Here is a 24,529-nt window from a genome sequence, read left to right as displayed (position 1 = left end):
AGAATTTGCAAACTCCACAAGGACAGTGACCCAGGGGTGGAATCGAATCTGGGGCCTCGGCACCGTGAGGCAGCAGTGCTAACCACTGCGCCACCATACAATCCAGACTGGACGTCTTACTACGGAGATCTGTATGTTTCTTTTCATTTGCAGGATACAAAAAAAAATGAGCCAAGTTTCGCTGGGATTTGGTTTGCTCAGCAATTAACACCTGCTGTGGTCATAAGAGTAAATAGAAACCTAATTGCAGAGGGGCTGGGTCAGCAAGTATTTTCTGTTGGCAATTAAGGACACACAGGGCCGAATTCTCCACCATCGGGATTCTCCGTTTTGCCCGGGGGTTTCCTGAAGGCATGGGGCTTCCCCACAATGGGTAACCCCATTGACCAGCCGGCGTAATGGAGCATCCTGACAGTGGGGTGAAACAGAAATGTGGTGCGCATAGACGATGCAAAAAGGAAACATGTACGATTATCTTGAAGGATACTCTGAAGCCTGTAATATGATTAAGCACACCGCGATCTTCCAACATCACTGCTTCTTTGTCCATCTGAATAGCTTGCTCTCACTCACGATATAAACTGAGCCAGTTCTGAAGTCACTCCTCATAATAATAATCTTTGAGTGTCACAATAGGCTTATATTAACACTGCAATGAATTTACTGTGAAAATCATAAAAATATGTTAACATAAATGTGACTTGCATATTTCAGATCAGTTTTGAGTTGGAGAGATACAAAAGTCTAAAATATTAATTCTGGCAATCTCCAAGACATAATACGATATATAAATCATACCTGGGCAGTCATCCAACTAATCACTTTGGAAATAAGACCCTCTTCCCTGCCCTCCTCTCGATGAGTTATGAGAAAGTCAACATCATGGCCATACTCCTTCCCTCTGAAGAACAAAATGGTCGATGAATGAAAAAACGGCACTTCAATAGAAATGGGACCATCTCTTCTGTCATGAGAGTGTATCTTTAAGAAATGGGTGTTTATCAATTAGCTGCAGTGATGTCAGTGTGTGGGTGGAGCTGGGCTGTCTGTCTTTCACTTTTGTTTTGAGCTGGGAGCTGAAGTGTGTTTTTGGTTTTGTTTTCAGAGTTGGTGAGCTGCAGTCAAAGCAAGCAGATGTGTAAAATGATCTTTCTCTCCACAAGCTAAAGAAAGTCTCCAGATCATTGATGATTTCATCAATGTTTCTGCAGAGAATTTAAACCTACTGCCTTTATCTAAAAAGGGTTTAACTTATGGATGTTGTTTGGGAAGTTATTAACTCTGTAGTCACTGCGCCACTGTGCCACCCCAGGCATTGGGTGTTTTAATAAAGAATCACACATTGTAATACAGCAATCAAAAAGCAGAATACTCCAGATGCTGGAAATCTGAATTATAAACAGAAAATGCAAGAAATGGTCTGCAGGTCAGGTAGCATTTGTAGAGGGAGAGAGATGGAGTTAACGTTGACCTTTCATCACAAAAGTTGGAGCCGTTAGAAAGTTAGGCTTTTAAAAAAATATTTTATTGAAGCATTTGTAATTTTCACTATTTAACATATTGACATTTCTAAAACAACTGTGCGGGTCGATGCACAAATTGCCCCCTCAAATAACACACAATAGACCACGTACCGCACTTCTCCCGCCCTATCCCCAATTACCCATTTACTAAATTCCCTGTCCTTATTTAACATTATCATGTTTCCTATTTTCCTCCCCCCACCACCCCCCTTTTTCCCTTTCCCCCCTTACTGCTGACGTTCAGTTTTTGTTAAAGAAATCGATGAACGGCTGCCAACTCCAGGCGAATCCCTGTATTGATCCTCTTAAAGCAAACTTGATTTTCTCCAGACTGAGAAACTCGACCCTATCGCTGACCCACACTTCTGATTTTGGGGGCTCCTGGTCCCTCCAGCTCAGCAAGATCCGTCTCCGGGCCACCAGGGAGGAGAAGGCCAAAATATTGGCCTCCCTCCCCCCTCTTTGCCCCCGGATTTTCCGACACCCCAAACATTGCTAATTCTGGACTTGGAGTTACCCTACCTTCCAGGACTTCTGACATAACATCTGAAAACTTCTGCCAGAATTCCCTCAGTTTCAGACATGCCCAAAACATATCAACATGGTTAGCCGGGCTACCCCTATACCGCCCACATCTGTCCTCCACCTCCTCAAAGAACCTACTCATCCGGGCTACCATTATGTGGACCACCTTGAACTGAATCAAGCTGGGTCGAGCACAGGACAAGGATGCATTTACCCTTTTCAAGGCTTTTTCCCCACAGTTCAGTTTCCAGCTCCCCTCTCAAATCCTCTTCCCACTTCCTCTTCACCCCTCTGATTGGGGCCCTTCCCATTCTAACAATTCCCTGTATATGCCCGAAACCTTCCCACCTCCAACCCCTGTTTTTTTAAAAAATAATTTTAATTCAAATTTTCGCATTTTCACAAAAAAGAAAACAATAACAGAAAATTCTAAGAACAAAAAGAACAGAACCCCCCCCCCCCCAATACAAAAGAGAAACAATAAATTCAGGCCAGTCATTGGCAAAAAAACAGATATTCAACCCAAAACAAAAAGTCAACCCCCTCCCCCCCCGCCGGGTTGCTGCTGCTGCTGACCTTTTGTCTTTACCGTTCTGCCAGGAGATCTAGGAATGGTTGCCATCTCCTGAAAAACCCAACCCCTGTTTTTGACAGCACTTTATCCTGTAGTCCTCTCAGGGGCAGGCAAAGAAAGCTTGGGACCTGTCTCCGTACAAAGTCCCGCACTTGAAGATACCGAAACCCGTTCCCTCCCGGCAAGTCAAACTCCTCCACTAATGGCACCAAGGTCGAGAAAGTTACGTTTTGAGCAAGGGGTGAATGCGTCAAGGACAAAGGAAGGTCTGTGATAGTGTAAAAGATGAGAGATTGAAAGGCAGAATTTGTCTGACAGGAGCAAATGGAATGATGGTGGGCAAGAAATCAAACAAAGGGGAGCAGCACGGTGGTGCAGTGGTTAGCATTGCTGCCTCACGGCACTGAGGTCCCAGGTTCGATCCCGGCTCTGGGTCACTGTCAGTGTGGAGTTTGCACATTCTCCCAGCACTTGAGTGGGTTTCGCCCCTCCAACCCAAAGATGTGCAGGGTAGGTGGATTGGCCATGCTAAATTGCCCCTTAATATGAAAAAAAGTAATTGGGTACACTATATAAAAAAAAAATACCACACCTTGCAAGAATCCAATTACAGTTCTTGATTTATCTGGTCCTTGAAGGGCCTTTCTCTTGGCTTTCACAATGATAAAAAGGTTCAATTTTTTCTTTTCAGGTAGTTTCAGGCTCAGACCATAAGAAAAGTAGGCTGTTTGGCCCATCGCGTCTGCTCTGCCATTCAATGGGATCATAAGTGATCTGGTATAATCATAGAATCCCTACAGTGCAGAAGGAGGTCACTTGGCTCATCGAATCTGCACCATCCTTGGAATGAGCACCCTACTTAAGCCCACACCTCCACCCTATGCCCGTAACCCAGTAACAATCTCTAACCTTTTGGACACTAATGGCAATCCACCCAACTACATATCTTTGGACTGTGGGAGGAAACCGGAGTACCCAGAGGAAACCCATGCAGATACAGGGAGAAGGTGCAAACTCCACACAGAAAGTCATCCAAGGCTGGAATTGAACCAAGGTCGCTGGAGCTGTGAGGCAGCAGTGTTAACCACTGTGCCACTCGGCCACCCCAGATAATAATCCTCAAATTCACTTTCCCACCTTATTCCCTTAACCCTTGATTCCCCGATTAAAAACCTGTCTATCTATCTCAGCCTTGAACATACTGAACGACCCAGTCTCGCCAACCCTCTGTGAATGAATTCACCCCCCTCTGCTAACATAAATAATAGCTGAGGTTAACAAAACAAAATATATATAGGGATCTTGTGCTCTAACCTTCGAAAGCCACCAGTTAATGTTATAACTGCAGACGGTAGAAATCGGTGTACAGCTTCTTCAATAATTTGCTGGATCAAATCCGCCTCCACCTTTGTAACTGGTAGGATAAGGTCTTCATAATAGAGCAGGCCTGTAAAAAAAAAGGGATCTTCAGTTCTAAAACTGGGAGTTCAAAGTATGTTTAAATGACATTTAGTTCAAGTTTTCTTCAAGCAAAACCAGAAAGACCTTCATGCAACAAGACTTTTTGGGGTGGAGGAGGTGGCATAGTGGTATTGTCGCTGGACTAGTAAACCAGAAACCTAGAGTAATGCTCTGGGGATTGAGGTTAAAATCTCGCCACTACAGATGGTGAAATTTGAATTCAATAAAAATCTGGAATTAAAAGTCCAGATGACAATGAAACCATTGTCAACTGTCATAAAAACCCATCTGGTTCACAAATGTCCTTTCGGGAAGGAAACCTGCTGGCTTTACCTGGTCTGGCCTACATGTGACTCAAAACCACCGTCATGTGGTGAACTCTTAACTGCCCCTTCCAAGGACATTAGGTATGTGCAATAAATGCTGGCACAGTGGTGGATCTGTGTCTATTCAGAACCCTAGATATCCGTTATCTCTTCTTAGTTCCCAAATAACAGAAGTCAAGTCTGTGCTTTTTGGCAAAGATCAGTTGAACTTTATTTGTCAGCTTGTGCCACTGGTAAACTTTATTTGTCAATACAAAATTAGGTCAGATTGATTGTCTTCAGCGAATACAGTAGTTGAGTTTTCATTCAATTACAAATAGTGGTTATTCTTCAAATCATAATACACAGCATAAAATGACTGAGTGATTTAAACAAAAGAAAGATGGAGATTTAGCAAAAGCAAGCAAAGAAAATAAGTTTCAAAAAGAGATAGATTGATTCTGGAATGGAGTTTTCTATCCCGACAAGTGATTCTTAAGGAGATTATTATCTTTATCTCGCCTTCTTTCCAGCTGTGATTGGCTTTAATTAATTTAAATTCACTCAATTCGGCCAAACTGTCCGTCAATTTAAGAGAGATATGTATTTAAATATATTGGTGTGATATTGGTGTGAATTTCCCATTCCATCGCTTGAGAAAAACACTTTGTTTGCCAGGACTTATCACCCTAGACTTGTTGTTACCATAGAATGGAACCGCCCATTCTTTCACACAATGGGGCCTTTTTGCCAATTGACGTCACTGTTCTTATAAACTTAAGAAAGTCTCAGACAACTTGCAAAATGTACCCAGCTAGTCGGCTTCCCTTACTCTCATGGTTAATATGATTTAGTTAATTATTCTTAGTGAATTCTCAATTAAACCTTTTACCTATATCATCTACAGCTAACTAGAAATCCAATTTCTATCACATAGCCTGCGACGCCCATATCCCATAAACAGATTTTTTAAATGCTACTAACCTATATGGTTGCTTGGCAGCATCAAAGGTTACAGTTTCATTACAGAGCATTCTCATTATTGTGGTAAAGCACGCAATATTGCAGAATTTTGTTACATGCCTTTATCCACCTTTACTTCAAAACTCAAATCCCCCACCCTCTTGAATTTATAATTTGTGTTTCAATCTTTCATAACCATGACACTTTCTATCTCTGACCCCGTCCTCTGAGGACTTTGCATTCTGATCTCTTGTGCATTCCCCACTCCCTTTGCTACATCATTGCTATTTATGGCTTCAGATATCTGGACCCTGTGTCAGGAAACCCTTCTTGAACCTCTCTGCCTCGAATCTCTGTCCTCTTAAGACGTTTCTTGAAACCTTCATTAAGCTTTATTTATTCCTCCTAATGCCACCTTCTTTGACTCCGACTCAATTCTGCCCAATTAAACATCTATGAAGCAGCTCTAAAAATTCAGGCAAAACTTAACAGCTGATAACAACTCTCTTCCAAAATATGAAATGATCCACACTGAAAGTTCTTGGTCAGGATTCCTTAGTTGGGACATTTTCCAATTTAACGTTCTGCAAAAATGTAGTTATTGTTGCTGCCTCTTTCAGAATAGTCTCTGAATGCAAAGTAAGTGGGACTCTGGCAATTTAGTTAAATGACTGATAGTCCAAGGTGAAAGGGTTCATCTTGTGCAGTTCAAGAGACATACAAGGCCAGAATATTTCACGTTTCAATTACCAGATATGCTCAGCTAGTCACATTTAATTGTGATAATATTTAGGACACCACAATAAGTCGCTGCAATCACCCTAGTCCTTGATTACATTTGATGGTTCCCTATTCCATAAAGCTATTATTTAAAAATCCTGGTTTTGGACAATAAATTCCATAGCTCATTTAAACTTACTTCTGTAACCCCATCTAGGTGTCCCACCCCACTCCTCCATCCCACGTGGGTGATAGTATTTCCAGTTAACTTTAGGATCCACTAGCTTGCACCATCTCTCCCACTTTCAAAAAGTGAATCAAAATCTACATCAAAGACATAATTTTTACATGATTTCAAAGAAACAATCTTCCAATTTGGTCAATTTCTGTTTTTTTTCCCCCCCTCAGAAAAACACCTTAAAATTTCAATTGATTGAAGACACTATCTAAAAGTGAAAGTTCATGATCAACTCCGTCCCAGTGAAATTTGTGAACAAGAGAATAATAATGATGGCTGTGACAAATAATGGCAAACTAACACTCACATTTAAGTTTAAGACTAGACATAGGCTAACAAAGCACTGTTGGTATCCACTCAACTGTATTCTCACAAAGGCCACTCATTCCGAGAAAGAGTAAAAATGTAAAAATTAGGTGAGAAGACAAAATGTGCCATGATCTCAAATGACAGGTGCAATAAAATAGAAATAATTCACAAGTGAAAAACTTAAATTCAGTAAAATGTGTTGCAGGAGAATTAACTTATCAAATCTCCCAATTGAAATGAAATGAAATGAAATGAAAATGAAAATGGCTTATTGTCACGAGTAGACTTCAATGAAGTTACTGTGAAAAGTCCCTAGTCGCCACATTCCGGCGCCTGTCTGGGGAGGTTGGTACGGGAATCGAACCATGCTGCTGGCCTGCTTGGTCTGCTTTAAAAGCCAACGATTTAGCTCAGTGAGCTAAACCAGCCCCTTTGGGTTAAATTAACTTTTTCTTCCCTTCTGACCTTGAGAAACGCAAGCCCTAAAAGGCAGCATGTTAAATTATCCTTAGCTCTTGTCCAAAACTTCATTACCTGCTTCCTGTTGCTTTGTAAATTTTATTTTTGATGCTCTCAGTTCATTCAGTGTTCGCAGCCCCTCTCTGAACCACTTATCAGCTGTCTTCACACCAACTCCAAAGATACTTGTAAATTTCTACGAAACCAGTAAAAAGGATGACATACCAGTTACTGACCCACTGTTTATAGAAACACAAGCAGAAGGATAGTTCTACTGAAAAGTATTGCTACTTTCAAATAAAAGTAATTAGCTACAGTCTAAAAGGGTAATAGGCATATCTCTCCAGGAGAGAGAGAGACTAGTTAAACACAGTGCTACTACACCCTGGGCTAGTGTGTGGTTTATGATGGGTGATTGATTTTAACTGTTTGATACCCAAACTACAAATTATGTCCTGGAAAATTTTAGACATGAAGTTAGAACCCTGGGTCTAAGGGTAGGCCAAAGCGTGTGAAAAACTGTCAGCGTTTCCACAATTACCAAAAGAATGTACTGATGTCCTGCCTTCGTTTTAGGCATCAGTCCTACGCAATCTATTAGTACCCAACTAAATGGTTCTTCAAACACTGGTATGAGTATTAAAGTTGCTGGTTTAGTCACATGTTGTGGTTTATCTATTACCTGACAGGTATGACAGGTCGTACAGAATTGCATTACATCCTCATGCTGTCGTGGCCAGGAAAAATGCCTGTTGATTGATGCCCGGGATTTCCTAACTCCTACATGTCCTGCCACTGGTATCTCATGGACTTCCCTGCGATATTTGGGCAGGACCATCATCTGATGAACAACCGTCCATTCTTCGTCCGCAGGTCTTGAGGATGTCTCTACTTGCTCATCAGAACTCGCATCTTAATGCAATAGCACTCTGGAACCCCCTCAGCCTCAACTTCTGAGAGAGCTGACTGTCCTCATCTACGCATCTCTGGATTTGCCTCCTGGGCCTCAATTAATGAAGTCCTATCAAACACCCAATCAGGTTGGTTACATGGAATGTGAGGGAGTTTAATGGGCCAGTTAAAAAGGTCCAGGGTATTTGCCCAACTAAAGAGTTTGAAGGCGGATGTGGTTTTCTTGAGGAGACACATGCGGGGAGTCAGGAACACTAGGTGTCGCTGTACGCAGACGACCTGTTGCTGTTCGCGTCGACCTGCTGGAGAGTATGGGGAGATTATGGGCATACTGGAGAGGTTCGGGGCCTTCTTGGGTTAGAAGTTCAATATCGGAAAGAGATAAGTGTTTCCGGTGAATGCGGTGGATCAGGGAGCCAATCTGGGGGTGTCGCTATTAGGATAGCCAGGGACAGGTTCATGTATCTGGGGTCCAGGTGATAGGGGAGTTGTCGACAATGCGCAAGTGGAACCTGACAACGTTGGTGGAGGAGGTTCGGGGTATTTTAGGAGGTGGGATACGCTGAAACTGACACTGGTGCGGAGGGTCCAGGAGGTTAAGATGAATGTGTTGCCAAGGTTCCTATTTGTACTCCAGACCATCCTGATCTTTATCCCCAAGGCCTTTTTCTGGAAATTGATGCAGCGATCTGGGAGTTTATATGGGCGGGGAAGGTACCAAGGGTAAAGAGGGGCCTGTAACAGAGGCAGAAAGTGCAGCAGGTTTGGCGCTACCAAACCTGCTGCACTATTACTGGGCAGCGAATGTGGAGAAGGTGAGACGGTGGTGGGAAGGAGAGAAGTTAGAGTGGGTGAAGATGGAGGAGGAGTCCTGTAAAAGGTCCAGCCTGAGGACCATGGTGACAGCATCGCTTCCGCTGGCACCGGGAAGGTACACGGTGTGGGGTCAGCCATGAACTAGCTGGATTAATCCAGAACTGGCTTGGCCATTAGAAGACAGAGAGTAACAGTGGAAGGGTGTGTTTCCGAATGGAGGTGTAACTAGTGGTGTTCTGCAGGGATCAGTTCTGGGACATCTGCTCTTTGTAAGATATATAAATGACTTGGAAGAAAACATAGCAGGCCTGATTTGCAAGTTTGCAGCCTCAACTCCACTTTCTTGACCACCTGCCCCATAAATATTGACTCCATTGTTGATTAAAAATCTGTCTAACTCAGCATCAAATATTTTAAATAACACAAGCTCCATTGCTCAGACCGAAATTGGCAATACTTCTTGAGATTACATCCAATAGGTTCATGTAGCATGGAAATTGTTTGTTACCATTACTTTGATAGAAGACAATCACTTTCCACTATGGTCAGGTTCAGCAGATTCCCTCATCCATTTTCTGACACTAAGTTTGAATCCTGCCACGTCAACTTTTCAGTTCATTTCACATGTTCAGCAAAATTCACCTGACACGACCGCTTACCATTAGTGTTTGGTATCTCTCATTTTGGATCAAATTCTGAACTTCATTGCAGGTTCCACCTTCAAGGATTTCCTGCAACAAGGAAACTCATGTTTTTAATTTAAAGTGCTGCATCAATATCAATAACATAAACCCAGCAGTATGTAATAAACGATGTTCTCATGGTTACCCAAGAGAAAGCTTCAGTCTGCAGTAAAAACGTGTCATGCTATTACCTCAATCACCTTTCTAGAATGGTCGCCAAGATTGGGAATCCCTTTGAGGTCATCCATTTTGGTCACATTATATGGCAATGACTTTAGAACAGAAGATGCTCTGGTGAATGCCAGATACCGTCCCTCATTCTCAGATAACTCTGCATTTTCAGCCAGTATTTTCAATGCATCCTAGGCAAAATCAAGACAAGTAATCTCAACTTAATGTATTTGGATCAGTCCAGTTTGGTGTATGCATTTCAAGAGACCCACTTGCCATTAATTGTAAACACTACAAACTCTTCTTCAAAATTTTAAAAATAATCACAATTATTGTATCTTGCTTTACATAGATTTTTAAAATAATCACAATTATCCTATCTTGCTTTTCATACATTTTGAGCCTTAAGCCAGGAATGTTCTTTTTTCTCTCCTACTGAAGTATCCATTCATCACATCTGAGACCAGACAGCATGTGTCAGCAGAGTATAGAATGGTGCAAGTCCTCACAGTCATGTCCCAACCCTGTTCTCAACTGACTTCTCCATAAATGCATTTTCCAACACGCTCATCAGGTAGTGAATATATGCAGTAAATAGAACCGATTATGCCTCTCACCTCAGCTCGAGGCACAAGAGGTCATCAGTCTGGGCATGACAGAGGGTCTCAACTCCACATCTTTCATTTTTTTTAAATTTAGAGGGTTTTTTTCTAATTAAGGGACAATTTAGCATGGCCAATCCAACCTGCCCATCTTTGGGTCGAACCCGGGTCCTCAGCGTCGTAAGCTGCAGTGCTAACCACTGCACCACCGTGCCATCCTCAACTCTACGGGCGGGATTCTCAGAACCCCTGCTGAGTCGGAGAATCACCGGGGGGGGGGGGGGGGGGAATCCCGCTCTGCTGGCTTTCGGGCGGGGGCGGAGTTCATGCCACACTAGTCGGGGGCCATTGACAGCGCCTCCCCCGGCAATTCTCTGGGCCCTGATGGGACGTGCGGCCGCACGTTTTCCTGAAATGGACATGGTCCATCACGGCATAACCTGGCTGGGAGACAGTCTGCCAGAGTCCTCGGGGGGGGGGGGGGGGGGGGGGGGGGGGGCACGGTGGCCTGGCCAGCAATCAGGGCCTACCCATCTGCGGGCGGGCCTGTGCCATTGGGGGCACTCTTTCCCTCCATGCCGGCCTCTGTAGGGCTCCGCCATGGCCGGCGCGGGGAAGAAACCTACGTGCATGAATATGCCAGCAGTTCCGTGCATGCGCCAACTCGCACCGGCCCTTCAGCGCCGATTGGCACAGCGACAATCCCGCCAGCACCGGCCTAGCCCCCGGAAGTACGGAGGATTTTGCAACTTCCGGGCGCCCCAACGCTGGAGTGGTTCGCGCCGCTCTTGGCGCCGGCATCGGGCCATCAGGCCATTTGCGGGAGAATCCCGCCCTACATCTTTCATAATAATCATTAGAATGTATTCTTGAGATTTGGGGAACTTAAAGGAGGGCTGTCTAAGGTTATTACCGTAAATAATCTGTTCCTATTGTTCAGTGTGGTTCTCCTTTGACAGGCGTGTGATGAAACAGGAACCGCAATGGTACCAGCAGCAGCAACTCTCTTGACCTAAAATCAAATATACGTGGGAAGTGTTTTGACAAATGTCAATCAAGTACAAGAACACCTTATTACTCCAACAAATGAGAATCAAAGCAGCCATTAATTAATGATGCAACAGTTACTAAGTGTGGTCTCCCTGTGACTGAGATAGCTTTACAATGACATGCCTTTGATAACAGACTGGAAACACTTTGTGCAAAATTAGAAATTTGCCTCCTCAGCGAGGCATGTTCACCAGGAAACGCAGACTAAGGAACACTGAAGAGATTTTTCCAACGTGACCGCAGTTAACCGTCCTTTTGAGCGGCTTTTGGCAGACAAGTGGTTTGAAGCTGACCAGTTGTTTTAATTTGCAAGCTGTCTATTTGTTTCGACTTCAGCAATATCACAGCTCACATTCAGCATCCCCAAGACTTGGTTCCACCACTCGTGTCAAGTTGTGAAAACTGATTTTCAACAGATTTAAGTTGCAGATCACACAATCCTGGATCCAATATGAATTAGTTCAATCACATCATCCGTATCAAAAACTTGATGATTGACCATAAGTTGGAAGACTCATTTTAAAACATAACAATTTTGCATGTCCTGCATTTGGAACACTGCCCATCTGTATGTCTCAGTCACTATTTGGAGACTCAAAAGATTAGTATGCAGATACAGGAAGCAAGCAAGCAACAAGGCAAAAGGAATGTTGGCCTTTATTGAAACAGGGATGGTGTATTTATGGAAGGAAGTATTGCTACAGGGCATTGGTGAGAATGCCCCATATCTACAGTTTTGGTTTCCACACTTAGGAAGGATATACTTGCATTAGAAAACATTTAGCAATGTTTTACAAAGTTGACTGCTGAGATAATAATAATCGCTTATTGTCACAAGTAGGCTTCAATGAAGTTACTGTGAAAAGCCCCTAGTAGCCATATTCTGGCACCTGTTCGGGGAGGTCAGTATGGGAATTGAACCTGAATTGTTCTGCTTGGCAAGCCAGCCATTTAGCCCACAGTGCTAAACCAGCCCATGATGATGGGTTGTCTTATGAGCAGGTAGGGTCGATACTCATTGGAGTTTAGAAGAATGAAAGGTGATCTGATGAAATTTGCAAGTTTCTGAGGGGGCTTGACAGAGTCGATGCTGAATGTTCCTCCTCATGGGAGAATCTAGAATGATACACAGTTTAAAAATAAGGGGGCTCCCACTTAAAGGTGGAGATGAGGAGGAATTTCTACTTTTGAGGGTTGTTAACATTTGGAGCAGTCAACCCCAGAGCAAAGGAGGCCGAGTTATTGAATATATTCAAACCTGAGTTCGACAAATTATTGATTGATAAGGTAGTTAAGGTTTATGGGGAACATACAGGAAAGCGGAGTTAAGGTCACAACCAGATCAGCCATGATCTCACTGATTGGCAGATATAATAGACCCAGACCAGACACTGCCATTGGCTAGGAAACTGAAACGAAACCCCAATATTTTAGTTTACTTGGAAGACTGCGCAAAGAATAATAATTCACTCCAGGAGTAATTGCATGAATAGGGCTTTGGTATTTTTAAAACAAAACTATAACTTCTCACCCAAAAAGAACAGCTTACAATTTAACACTACTACTCAATTTCCCATTAAACAACAGAAAAGAAACATTCAACGCTCAATATATCTTACTGTGGGAGAATTGTGGATTCAGCTTTGGGTAGATCAGAATTCAACTCCTCCCTCCAAAGCTTCTCCAAAAAGCTGCCTCTCGAAAGCTTCGCAAAATGTCTCTCGCAATTCCAGCTAGCAATGAATTCATCTCCTCAAGCAGAAAAACAAGTTATCTCTGCAGGCTGCAAAGCTCATTAACTCCCCCTGGGACCTTCCCAGTCAAACCACAGTTCATTAGTCTCGACCGTATTCTTTTGTAAACCGTATTCTTTTGTCAATTTCACCTTCCAGCTGCTAAAAGTACCCAGGCCCTGCAAAAGCATGACCACTGCAGTCAAACACACTCGAACCCCAGGTTTTTAACCTTTAAATTGCCCAATACTTCGAATTCAATATTCATGAAGTCTTCCAGTTGTCACAAAGAGCAGACTCAATGGGGCAAATGGTCGACACCTGCTCCAATTTCTTATGATCCCGAAATATTGCAATGGATCTCACAAGCCAAGAGACATCTCTGCTCAAAGTTACTGGGAAAGGAATGAATTTATAATTTCAGAAAACACCATGCAGTGTATCACATTGATGTGACCTGCAAATATTTAATAGCGCTCTTCTGAATATATGTTTAGCATTTCAAATGGTTGTAGATATTTAAATTACACAAAACTCTGACTTTTCGGATTCTGATTATTGGATTTTTCTAATTCTTTATGTATTTGACTTTCCCTTAGTCGCACAATTTTTTCTCCACTTTCTCTCCTAAAGGTGCAGCTATGGGTCCACAGGGAGTGTCAGCAAATTATTTTACAACAGAAGGGAGAAATCACAGGCAGACAACCTTGCCATTAAGTCATTCATAGGCACGGATATTTTCCAAGGGCAGAAAGCAATTTTGGCACCCAATTACTGTCCAATTAACATTAGTCAGTGTGGACCAGGAATAAAATCTCATGGCTCCCTGTCTGGCACAGGACCACAGCACAAATCAATGACATTTCAGATGAGTTCTTAGATATTCCACTCCCCCCCCCCCACCACCCCCCACCCCAAGAGAAAAACTGCACTTATTTATCAAGAGCACTCTCTCACAAGATCTGCAGTAAAATACCTGAAGCCGATGGCGATTTTCCAGTTGCAAGGGTTTGCCTGCTCCCATGCTCTCAGTGAACCAAGTGATATCTACCAAGGCTGCTTTGAATTCAGTTCTGCAAATTCCATTCTGTTTCTCCAGCAATTCCAACACTTCATCTCCAGAGTTATTCTCAGACACAACATGTGTAACAGATTCACTGAAAAGAGAAACAGTAAACTTGAACAAATTTAAACTTAGTTCCAAACGATGGGACAATTTTGCCATGTTCAGTGTCTAAGACACAACGTGGAGCAAGAACTAGATATCAATAACTGCCAATATTTCAAAGAGTAACTAATTTTTCTCTGATTGGCAAACCCAGGTATACTTGCAGTTTTTTTCTATTTTACGTCTGAGCAAAAATAAACTGCTTGAACTGTTTTCATTAAAGACTCTGGGAACAAATTATCTTGCTGGTCTGAGCAAAAATGAAACAAAGCTTCTCGATGCAAAGTCAAGAGTTTTCTAAAATCATAACTGTCCGAAAAACGTTTGTAAAAACAAAATGGTTTCTGGTAGCTTGACCGAGTGACTCTTAACAAGTGTTGGCAAACTATTCAGCACCATTTGAATCCAACCTCTAACATAACCTCAGCCAATGGGTTCCTAGACACATTTGCAGCAAAATGACATTGTAAAATTCCTACTGCTGCTCTATCAACCAACTCAACATAAACCACAGATTCACCAGATACGCTCCTGTTTTGTACGGCTCAGCAGTTCACTAGCTTAACTTGAGCAGGTATTAAGAGAGCTAAACAATGTTAATAAATTTATTACAGTTAAAGGTGCTTTTGTTTTATTCAGCACAAATGTAGCCAGTGAAATGGTTCATTCTCATTCAATTTATACCACCAGTACTTTTTCTGAAAATGTTTTTAGGTTTTTCATTTTATACAATACAAAATAAACAAATCTGTGCCAACCAAATACAATTTACAAAAGCCAAACATTAGAAATAACCGCCAAAACTCATATTTCTCATCCGATATCAGCCTCCATGTTGAGATGTACCCACCCCCACTGGACAGACTTAATTTATGGACACCACCCTTAAGAGTGTGCCAGCGACAGCCAGAAATTTGCCTGGTGTGTAGATCAAGTTGAAATCATACCTCTGAAGCTTCATGAGCCATTGTATCCGTGGGGACATCTGGCATAGGTTCTTGTTGCCTGTGAGGCGTCTCAACCAAAAATGTCAGAAGCCCATACATGTAATCGTGAACCTTTTCCAAGCCTCGAAACAAGTCCCAGGCATTCTTTTTCGATTTGTACATATCTATGCTCGTGCTCTGTCCCCGTCATGCCCTCGAGGAATATGCTACCGGTAGCCAATCCCCATTTGCATTCTATTGCAACGGCACCTTCCCGATCCCCTCTTGGGGATGGTTTAGCATAGTGGGCTAAACAGCTGGCTTGTAATGCAGAAAAAGGCAGCGGCGCGGAAGCAATTCCCGTACCGGCCTCCCCAAACAGGCGCCGGAATGTGGCGGCTAGGGGCTTTAACAGTAACTTCACTGAAGCCTACTTGTGACAATAAGCGGTTATTATTAGATTATTGAGATGCGTCCATGGACATTTTTGTCTCCTTGGTCGGGTCGAAAAAGGCCAGCATAGGCGTCGTTGTTCGGGAAACACAGAGCACTCACCCATCCTGCTCATGTTTCAGCGACCACTGGAAGATCATATCCTTCTTAATGGACTTTTCTGAGCTGGGACATCTTGGAGGTTAGGTTGGGAATGAATTTTCCAACATAAGTTGATCATACCCAGAATTCACAGTACACCATTTGTATCTATGGGCCTCGGCATGTTAATGATGGCTTTGATTTTCTCATCATCCAGCTGTACCCCCTTCGATGATATCCTATCTCCTAGAAAAGTGATGGCACCCACTCCAACTTGGCATTTCGCCTGATTGAGTTTTGAGGCCCTTTTTACTGACCCTTTTGAGCACTTGCATGAGCCATGCACCATGTTCCTCACGCGTGGATTCCCAGATTATGATGTTATCCACATACACATGGACACCCAGCAGCCCTTCCACTTTGTGTTCCCTGGCCCAATGAAATATTTCCGATGCAGAGATGATTCCGAAGGGCATTCGCTGAAAACAGTACCGGCCAAAGGGCGTATTAAAAGTGCCCAATCTTGTACTTGCCTCATCCAGCTTGCTGAAACATGTCGCCCCAGCATGCAATTTCCTCCCTTTTTGGGGATGGGATAGTGCTCTCTTTTGATGCTCGCACTGAGGTCCTTGGGGTCCATGCAAATGCTCACGTCCTCGTTCAGTTTCTTGACACGTACCATCGAGTTCACCCAGTCCGTGGGCTCTTCAATGCACCTTATGACACCCAGGGTTGTCAGCTGCTGCAGCTCAGCCTCGAGTTTCTCCCTCAGCAGGGCAGGAAGCCGTCTGGGCGCATGCACCACTGGTCTCGCAATTTCCTTCAGTTATATGCGGTGGGTGAATGGTAGGGTGCCAAACCCTTGAAATACCTCCGGATGTGCCTTGGAGATGGTCTCCACCAAGGCGTGTCAGGGAGGTGCCATGCAATCTGGGGTGTACACCTTCTTGACTAGCCAGAGCGCTTCACAGGCCTGCACCCCAATGAGCAATTCCAGAGAACCGTATCTTCTGCGTCACCTTTTTAATGGTGACATCGAGCTCTCATTCTCCCACAGTCATGAATTGATGCCCATTATAGTCTTAAAAATCATTCAGATCAATGTGCGATGCTATCTTTAGCTGCTGCACCACTAAGAGCGGAATCAGGTTGGCTCTTGCTGTCCCATAAGAATCTTGCACTTGATGACTGTTTCATTGAGCATTACCAGGATCATCCAGCTGTCTTCGATGGCTCCCATGTTTGCCTCACTGTGACTGCAGACGGTGCGCGTCACTTCTTCGCCAGGCCCGCCAACTCACTCGACTCATTTTTGAAACCATATTCACGTCAGCCCGATGATCGACCCTTTTATCCCGATTTGGGCTCTTCTATAGTGCTCGATCAACTGTGTAGCGATGAGCAAAGTGGCACTTCCTGCCATACTGGTAGCAGTTCTTTTTGAAAACAGGACATCGCTGCAGAGTCTCTCTTGCCACAACTTGGGCACAAATGGCAGATGGGACTTGCTGCCCAAAATGGCCGTCCCCAACGAGACCATGTTTCTTGTGATGTTCAAAATGGCGGCCCCCATCAAGACCACGTTTCGTCTCATGTCTTTTATCAGTTTGTTCAAAATAGCCACCCCATCGCGAGTACGTTTCTTTCGTCACTGCGGAGCGGTGCGCTCAAAATGGCCGTCCACACCGAGACCATGTTTCTTACTAAACTGTGTCTCAGCATTTGTGGCACCAGAATCATTTCTCGGATTGGCACCAGCGCGGACTGTGCTCAAGGCCCCGATCCACTGCGCAGAGAGCTTACTTGTCTGGAACATCCTGATGGCAGCATCCAGGTTGTCTTCCTTTAACAGCTGTTCACGTAGTTTACCATCCGAGATTCCATATATGATTTGGTTTCGGATCATTGAGGATTACAACTGTCCAAAATTGCACAACTGGGCCTTTAATCTCCGATCCGTCACAAAACTGCCAACGGATTCTTTCTCTTCCGGAACATTGCTAGTGGCTCGAAGCCAGGCAAAATAGCAGCGGTGACAGCGGACATCCCTGTCTTGTGCCTCTGACAGTACTTAGAGCACGCTCACCATGGGAGCGCTATACAGAAATTTCACCCATGCTATGAACCCAGTTCCAAGCCCAAACTTGCTCCAGTACCTCTGAGGTACCTCCACCCGACTCTGTCTTTTCTGCATCTAGGAAAATAATCACATCTGGTGTTCTCTCCCCGGATGGGATCATTATCACATTTAGCAGGGCCTGATGTTTGACGTAAGCTGTCGACCTAAACAAAGCCCGTCTGGTTCTCTGCAACCACCTCTGGTACTCAGTTCTCCAGTCGCCTGGCTAGGAATTTGGCCAGTAATTTCACGTCGACATTGCTTTTAGGGGAGCAGTGGCAATCGAAGCGTTGAATAACCTCCTCGTAGCTCTGCTCACCGTACTTAAAAGCCGAATGAGTTGCACAGTTGAAGCATTTGAGAACCTGCTGTTGTTAGCAGCAACACAATGCGCCTTTCATCAGGCAGAGCCTGTGGGCCACAGACCAAAAAGGAAGAGTTGAAACTGCTGCTTAAATCCAGGCCAGTTTGAGTCCAGATTGCCGAGACTTTGAAACTGGTGTGGTACCATCAAACCATCCATCTCGCTCTTCACCATATTGTGTTGCGCGGAGTCGCACCTCTGTACCACATGTGCAATTATACATAGATATGCCAATACTCATATCACCACAAATCCGTGTCCAGTCGTGGGCAATTTGGATCCCCAGGTAGCAGAATTTGTTTCTGGCCTGTTTAAATGGCAGTCCCTCCAGCTGTGTCCTGCCTTGCAGGTTCACCTGGAAGATCGAACTTTTGCTCAGGTTGAGTTTGTAGCCCAAGAAGGCTCCAAATTCATTCAGGAGCACCATGATCCCTTCCATGCTGCTTGGGGGGTCTGCGACTTGGAGGTGCAAGTCATCTGCATATAGTGAGACTCTATGCTCTCTGTCGCAACTCTGGATCCCTTTCCAGTTTTTTAGCACACAGTGCAATTGCTAGTAGACGAAGCCAGGCAAAATAGCAGCGGTGACAGCGGACATCCCTGTCTTGTGCCTCTGACAGTACTTAGAGCTGGTGGTGTCAGACCGCACGCTCACCATGGGAGCGCTGTACAGAAGTTTCACCCATGCTAATGAACCCTGCTCCAAACTCGAACTGCTCCAGTACCTCTGTGGTACTTCCACCCGACTCTGTCGGAAGACTTTTCTGCATCTAGGGAAATGATCACATCTGGTGTTCTCTCCCCGGATGGGATCATTATCACATTTAGCAGGGCCACCCTAAACAAAGCCCGTCTGGTTCTCTGCAACCACCTCTGGTACGCAGTTCTCCAGTCGCCTGGCTAGGATTTTAGCCAGTATTTTCACGTCGACATTGAGCAGTGAGATGGGTCTGTAAGACCCGCATTCTGTCGGGCCTTTGTCTTTCTTGGGTGTCAGCGAGATTGAGGCTTGTGCTAGTGTTGGAAGTGGGGTGCCCGTTGCTAGCAAGTCTGTGAACATCTCCCGCAGGTGTGGGGCCATGCTGTCACAAGCTGTTTTATAGTAGTCTGTCGGAAATCCATCTGGTCCTGGCACCCCAACCTGCATGGAAGTAATACTCTCCATGACTTCTCCCAGTTCTAGTGGTGCTTCCAGCCCCCGTTTCCTATTCTCCCCCTAGCATGCCCAGTCCATTGAGGAACAGCCTCATCCCCAAGTCCCCCTCCGGGGGCTCAGAGATATACAGCCTCCAACAGAAGGCCTCAAAAGTATTGTTGACCTTTTCTGTCTCTGCTTTTGATGTCCCTAATCTGTGCTATTTCCCGTCATGGCCGACTGCTTTCTCAGCTGGTGAGCCAGCAGGTGGCTGGCTTTGTCTCCAGATTCATAGAATGTTCCCTGTGTCTGGCGGAGTTGATGCACTGCTTTCCTTGCGGAGAGCAGGTCAAAGTCAATTTGTAGTTTTTTTCCTTTCCGCCAGAATCATAGAATTTACAGTGCAGAAGGAGGCCATTCAGCCCATCGAGTTTGCACCGGCCTTTGGAAAGAGCACCCTACAGAAGCCCACTCTAACTCTGTAACCCATTAACCCTGCCCCACCTTTTTTGGACACCAAGGACAATTTAGCATTGCCAATCCACCTAACCCGCATATCTTTGGACTGTGGGTGGAAACCAGGGTACCTGGACTGTGGGTGGAAACCAGGGTACCCGGAGGAGACCTACGCAGACACAGGTAGAATGTGCAGACTCCGCACAGACAGTGACTCAAGCGAAGAATCGAACCTGGGACCGTGAAGCTGTGCCGCAAACTGTGCTATCGTGTTGCCCTTTGTGCTACCGTGTTGCACAGAGGAAGTAGAAACCTAGTCGGGGCCGCGGAGTATTGTTGGTCTAGCTCCAGTGTGGAGTCGACTCGCTGTAGCCTAGCCGCCCTCTCTTCCCTGTCTCTACATACTTTTTAGGTAATAATCTCACCCCTGATCACAGCCTTCAGCTCCTTCCAGAATGTGGAGGGCGAGACCTCTCCATTCTGGTTATTGATAACATACCCGTCTATAGCTTGTGATATTTTTGCACAGAACACCTGGCTGGCAAAGAGGGCACTGTCCAACCTCCTTGGGCGACATTGGGCAAGACATGTCTCCAACATCACTTTCATGTAGTGTTGAGCGTGGTCGGCGTTCATGATGCAGAGTATTCAGCCCTTGGAAGCACAGTTTTCCCTACCACAAAGAGATATAGGCATGTATTTACCTTATGTACAGCGTGTATGGAACCTCCATCTGCTCCTTAAACGTGCTGAGTTCTATGACCATGTCAGAGATCTTCAGTTCTGGGGTTTGACCTGTCTGTTTGTGGGTCTGTACACAGTTAAAGCTCCCTTCCATGATGAGTTGGTGCGTATTTATGTCGGGGATTTCTGCCATCGTCTTCTTTATAAACTCCATGTTGTCCCAGTTGGGAGTGTACATGTTAACAAGGACTACTGGTGCCCTTTCCAGGATCTTGCTGACCATGAATTATGTCCCCTTGGGTCTTCAGAGCGCCTTAAGCATCATCCTCCTGTTAATCCTCCAGCATGTCTACCCCCTAGCTCTTGTTCTGTAGCAAGAATGGTATGTCTCTCCGACCCAGTTCTTTCTGACCCGCAGTCGGCCCTTCTCCCTCTTGGAGGAAGATTATGTCGGCTTTCATACTTTTCAGGTGGGCGAAGACTCTGGATCTTTTCACTGAGTCGTCAAGTCCCTGATGGTCCAGGTTATTATTCTGATGGGGGGATTTCTGTTCTGTTCCCCCCCCCCCCCTCCCCCCCTCCTGCGGGACCAATCATTTACCTGCAGGGTGCGCCCCTGCACTCTGGAGGTTCTCTTTGTTAGGGGGCCATCTAAAATGGCCACTGCTACTGCACCATCACCATGAGACCCTTCCCCCTTTGCTTCCTCTATGGTACTGCATCCACCACCCTGTGTCGCAGGGCACACTCTCTCTCCTCCTGGCAGCAGCTTTTCTATTGTCGTAGCCCCCCCTCTCAGGTTGGCACTGAGCCTCCCCACCCACCGTTTTTCTTACCTTTCACCTCTTCCTTATTCTCCCTATTTCTGAGGCCCGCTGCCCTCACCCCTCTTTCTGTGCCTTCGTCTTCAGGACGAGGCACCGGTACAGTCCCGCACAAATTGTCACTCAGGGTGACGGCTTCACCTCTGTTTCTGCTGCTGCTTTCCCAGCCCGTTTATTTTTAAATTTACAATACCCAATTCTTTTTTTCCAATTAAGAGGCAATTTCATTGTGGCCAATTCACCTTGCCTGCACATCTTTTTGGGTTGTGGGGGTAAGACCCACTCAGACATGGGGGAGAATGTGCAAATCCACACAGACAGTGACCGGTGGTCAGGATTGAACCCAGGTCCTCTGTGCCGTAAGGCAGTTCCCAGACCATTGTTTTTGGATGAACTGTCCGCTTCTGCAGGGCCGTAAAATTGTGCTCTTGCCCTGGAGGATTATCGGTAGGTAGTGCATCCTAAACTTTAGCCCACTTTTCAACAGAGCCTTCTTTGCTCTGTTGCATTCAGCCGAGCGCTTGGCGAGGTCCGCCCCATGTCGCTTCCGGTGTACCCCCCCAGCTGCAGGTTCTCATCTGTCTGGCCCATCACAGGATTCTCAACCGGTCTTGGTAATGGTGCACCTTTGCAATTATTGCCCTCGGGCCTGGATTTCAGCTGGTGCAATCTGTGAGCCCTGTCGATCCTTGGCAGGCTGAGAAAGCGGTCACTTCCTACTAACTTTCCCAGCATCTGGACCACGTCATGTGTGGGGTTCCTGCCTCTGGTTCCTTCCGCCAGTCCCACTATTCTGAGGTTCTGCCATCTCCACCAATTCGCTTGGTCTTCTATTTTCCCCTGCAGGTTCCCACCAACTTTGCTATCTCTGCCGTTTATTTTTTTTTTACGCTCCAGTCGCTCTGGTCTATTGAGGCCATGATTTAAATACATGAATAGGATGGGAATAAAGGGATACGGACCCAGGAAATGTAGAAGATTTTAGTTTAGTTGGGCAGCATGGTCGGCACAGGCTTGGAGGCCCGAAGGGCGTCTTCCTGTGCTATACATTTCCTTGTTCTTTGTTAGAGCTCTTTTCCAGCTTGATTGTGCTTCCCTGGTCCTCTAGTCTCTCTGTTTTTTCAAGGGTTACCTGCATAGCGCCAGTGCTTCTGTGACCGCCACCTTGACCATTGCCTGGATTCCAAGCCTCATGTCCTTCTTGAGCTTCTTTAGCTCACTGGTGAGGAACTTCCTCCAGCCACCCTCCAATGAGGAGTTTCTTGCGTGGCTTGTTGGCCCCTCTCCTTCAAGTGCTGCCTCAGCTTCCTTGCCTCGTGGGTCTGCCGTCTTGCTTGCTGGGATCTCCAGGCTCCTATTGCCTCTCATATCCTTGCCGCTTCTGGTGCGGCTGTTGGTCGGCATTTCAGTTAATATTTTATATTTTTGTTTGTAAGTTAAAGAGGGTGATGAAGGAATGTTTTTTCCCCTCAGCTTTGGCAGACTATTGGGTTAAAAATGTCTAAATTTGACTTCCTAGAAGAGTCACCTTCCGTGCAGCACATCCCCGTCACCAGAGGTCTGCAACCAATATTTTGTCACATACCAACAATACAGAATATGGGGCAACACAGTGGTGCAATGGGTTAGCCCTGCAGCCTCAGGGCGCTGAGTTCCCAGGTTCGATCCCAGCTCTGGGTCACTGTCCATGTGGAGTTTGCACATTCTCCTTGTGTTTGCGTGGGTTTTGCCCCACAAAATAAAGATGTGCAGGTTTTGAGGATTGGCCACGCTAAATTGCACCTCAATTAGAAAAAATTAATTGGTGCACTAAATTTTTTTTTAAAAATACAGAATATTCAATCCGAGAACTACAGGATTACAAATAAATCAACTGTAATATTATAGCCATACAAGTAATTCAATCAACTTGTAATTCATATAAGAACATAAGAACTAGGAGCAGGAGTAGGCCATCTGGCCCCTCGAGCCTGCTCCGCCATTCAATTAGATCATGGCTGATCTTTTGTGGACTCAGCTCCACTTTCCGGCCCGAACACCATAACCCTTAATCCCTTTATTCTTCAAAAAGCTATCTATCTTTACCTTAAAAACATGTAATGAAGGAGCCTCAACTGCTTCACTGGGCAAGGAATTCCATAGATTCACAACCCTTTGGGTGAAGAAGTTCCTCCTAAACTCAGTCCTAAATCTACTTCCCCTTATTTTGAGGCTATGTCCCCTAGTTCTGCTTTCACCCGCCAGTGGAAACAACCTGCCCGCATCTATCCTATCTATTCCCTTCATAATTTTAAATGTTTCTATAAGATCCCCCCTCATCCTTCTAAATTCCAACGAGTACAGTCCCAGTCTACTCAACCTCTCCTCATAATCCAACCCCTTCAGCTCTGGGATTAACCTAGTGAATCTCCTCTGCACACCCTCCAGCGCCAGTACGTCCTTTCTCAAGTAAGGAGACCAAAACTGAACACAATACTCCAGGCGTGGCCGCACTAACACCTACACAATTGCAACATAACCTCCCTAGTCTTAAACTCCATCCCTCTAGCAATGAAGGACAAAATTCCATTTGCCTTCTTAATCACCTGTTGCACTTGTAAACCAACCTTCTGTGACTCATGCACTAGCACACCCAAGTCTCTCTGAACAGCGGCATGCTTTAATATTTTATTGTTTAAATAATAATCCCGTTTGCTGTTATTCCTACCAAAATGGATAACCTCACATTTGTCAACATTGTATTCCATCTGCCAGACCCTAGCCCATTCACTTAACCTATCCAAATCCCTCTGCAGACTTCCAGTATCCTCTGCACTTTTCGCTTTACCACTCATCTTAGTGTCATCTGCAAACCTGGACACATTGCCCTTGGTCCCCAAAATATGACGGATGCTTTGGTGCAGAAAACCCACAGAAGAACAGTGCCTCTATCCCATGTATCTTTTGAGAGTTCTACTGCTGACAGAGTCAACTTAGCTGGCATTGTATAAATCATAAGAATGCACGTGGCATCACATGTTGCAGCGTTCTGAGCACAGATGCTACTTCTGATTTCACAACTGTTAAAAGTTTTTTCTTGCACCCAAAACCTAAATTAGAGGAAGTTCACTTCAGTCAATGTCAAAATCTTTTTGGTGCCTGTGCAGGGGGCCTTTTTCACCATTGCTGTCAAGAGTCATGTACTGCACGCAAAATGATTTCAGCAAAAGAATGTGAATAGGCAAATCTAGTTTTGCATCATAAAAACTCAAAAAGTCTTTAGTCCTGAGACAATA

At 44.9% G+C, this 24,529-nt stretch overlaps 1 protein-coding gene across 7 annotated transcripts in view; it reads right to left on the bottom strand.

The window, feature by feature from the left end:
* The window catches only part of polm (polymerase (DNA directed), mu), a 215,384-nt gene that overhangs the window by 25,062 nt on the left and 165,793 nt on the right, over window positions 1-24,529 (bottom strand). For 5 of the 7 annotated variants that reach the window (XR_005458799.1, XM_038785448.1, XM_038785450.1 and 2 more), the window contains 7 exons: window positions 14,021-14,201; window positions 11,175-11,273; window positions 9,680-9,850; window positions 9,465-9,536; window positions 7,153-7,273; window positions 3,937-4,069; window positions 799-901 (listed from right to left, as the gene is read on the bottom strand). Coding sequence is in view for 6 of the 7 variants with exons in the window: in XM_038785448.1 (XP_038641376.1) it covers window positions 799-901; window positions 3,937-4,069; window positions 7,153-7,273; window positions 9,465-9,536; window positions 9,680-9,850; window positions 11,175-11,273; window positions 14,021-14,201 (880 nt within the window). In the remaining variant the exon portion in view is untranslated. The remainder of the gene's footprint in view (window positions 1-798; window positions 902-3,936; window positions 4,070-7,152; window positions 7,274-9,464; window positions 9,537-9,679; window positions 9,851-11,174; window positions 11,274-14,020; window positions 14,202-24,529) is intronic. The other 2 variants (XM_038785446.1, XM_038785447.1) reach the window with 2 other exon arrangements.

The sequence above is a fragment of the Scyliorhinus canicula genome, chromosome 26 (genome assembly GCF_902713615.1).
Source record: "Scyliorhinus canicula chromosome 26, sScyCan1.1, whole genome shotgun sequence".
NCBI lineage: Eukaryota > Metazoa > Chordata > Chondrichthyes > Carcharhiniformes > Scyliorhinidae > Scyliorhinus > Scyliorhinus canicula.
Note: the sequence above shows the minus strand (reverse complement) of the source record. Positions and strands in the feature narration are given on the sequence as shown.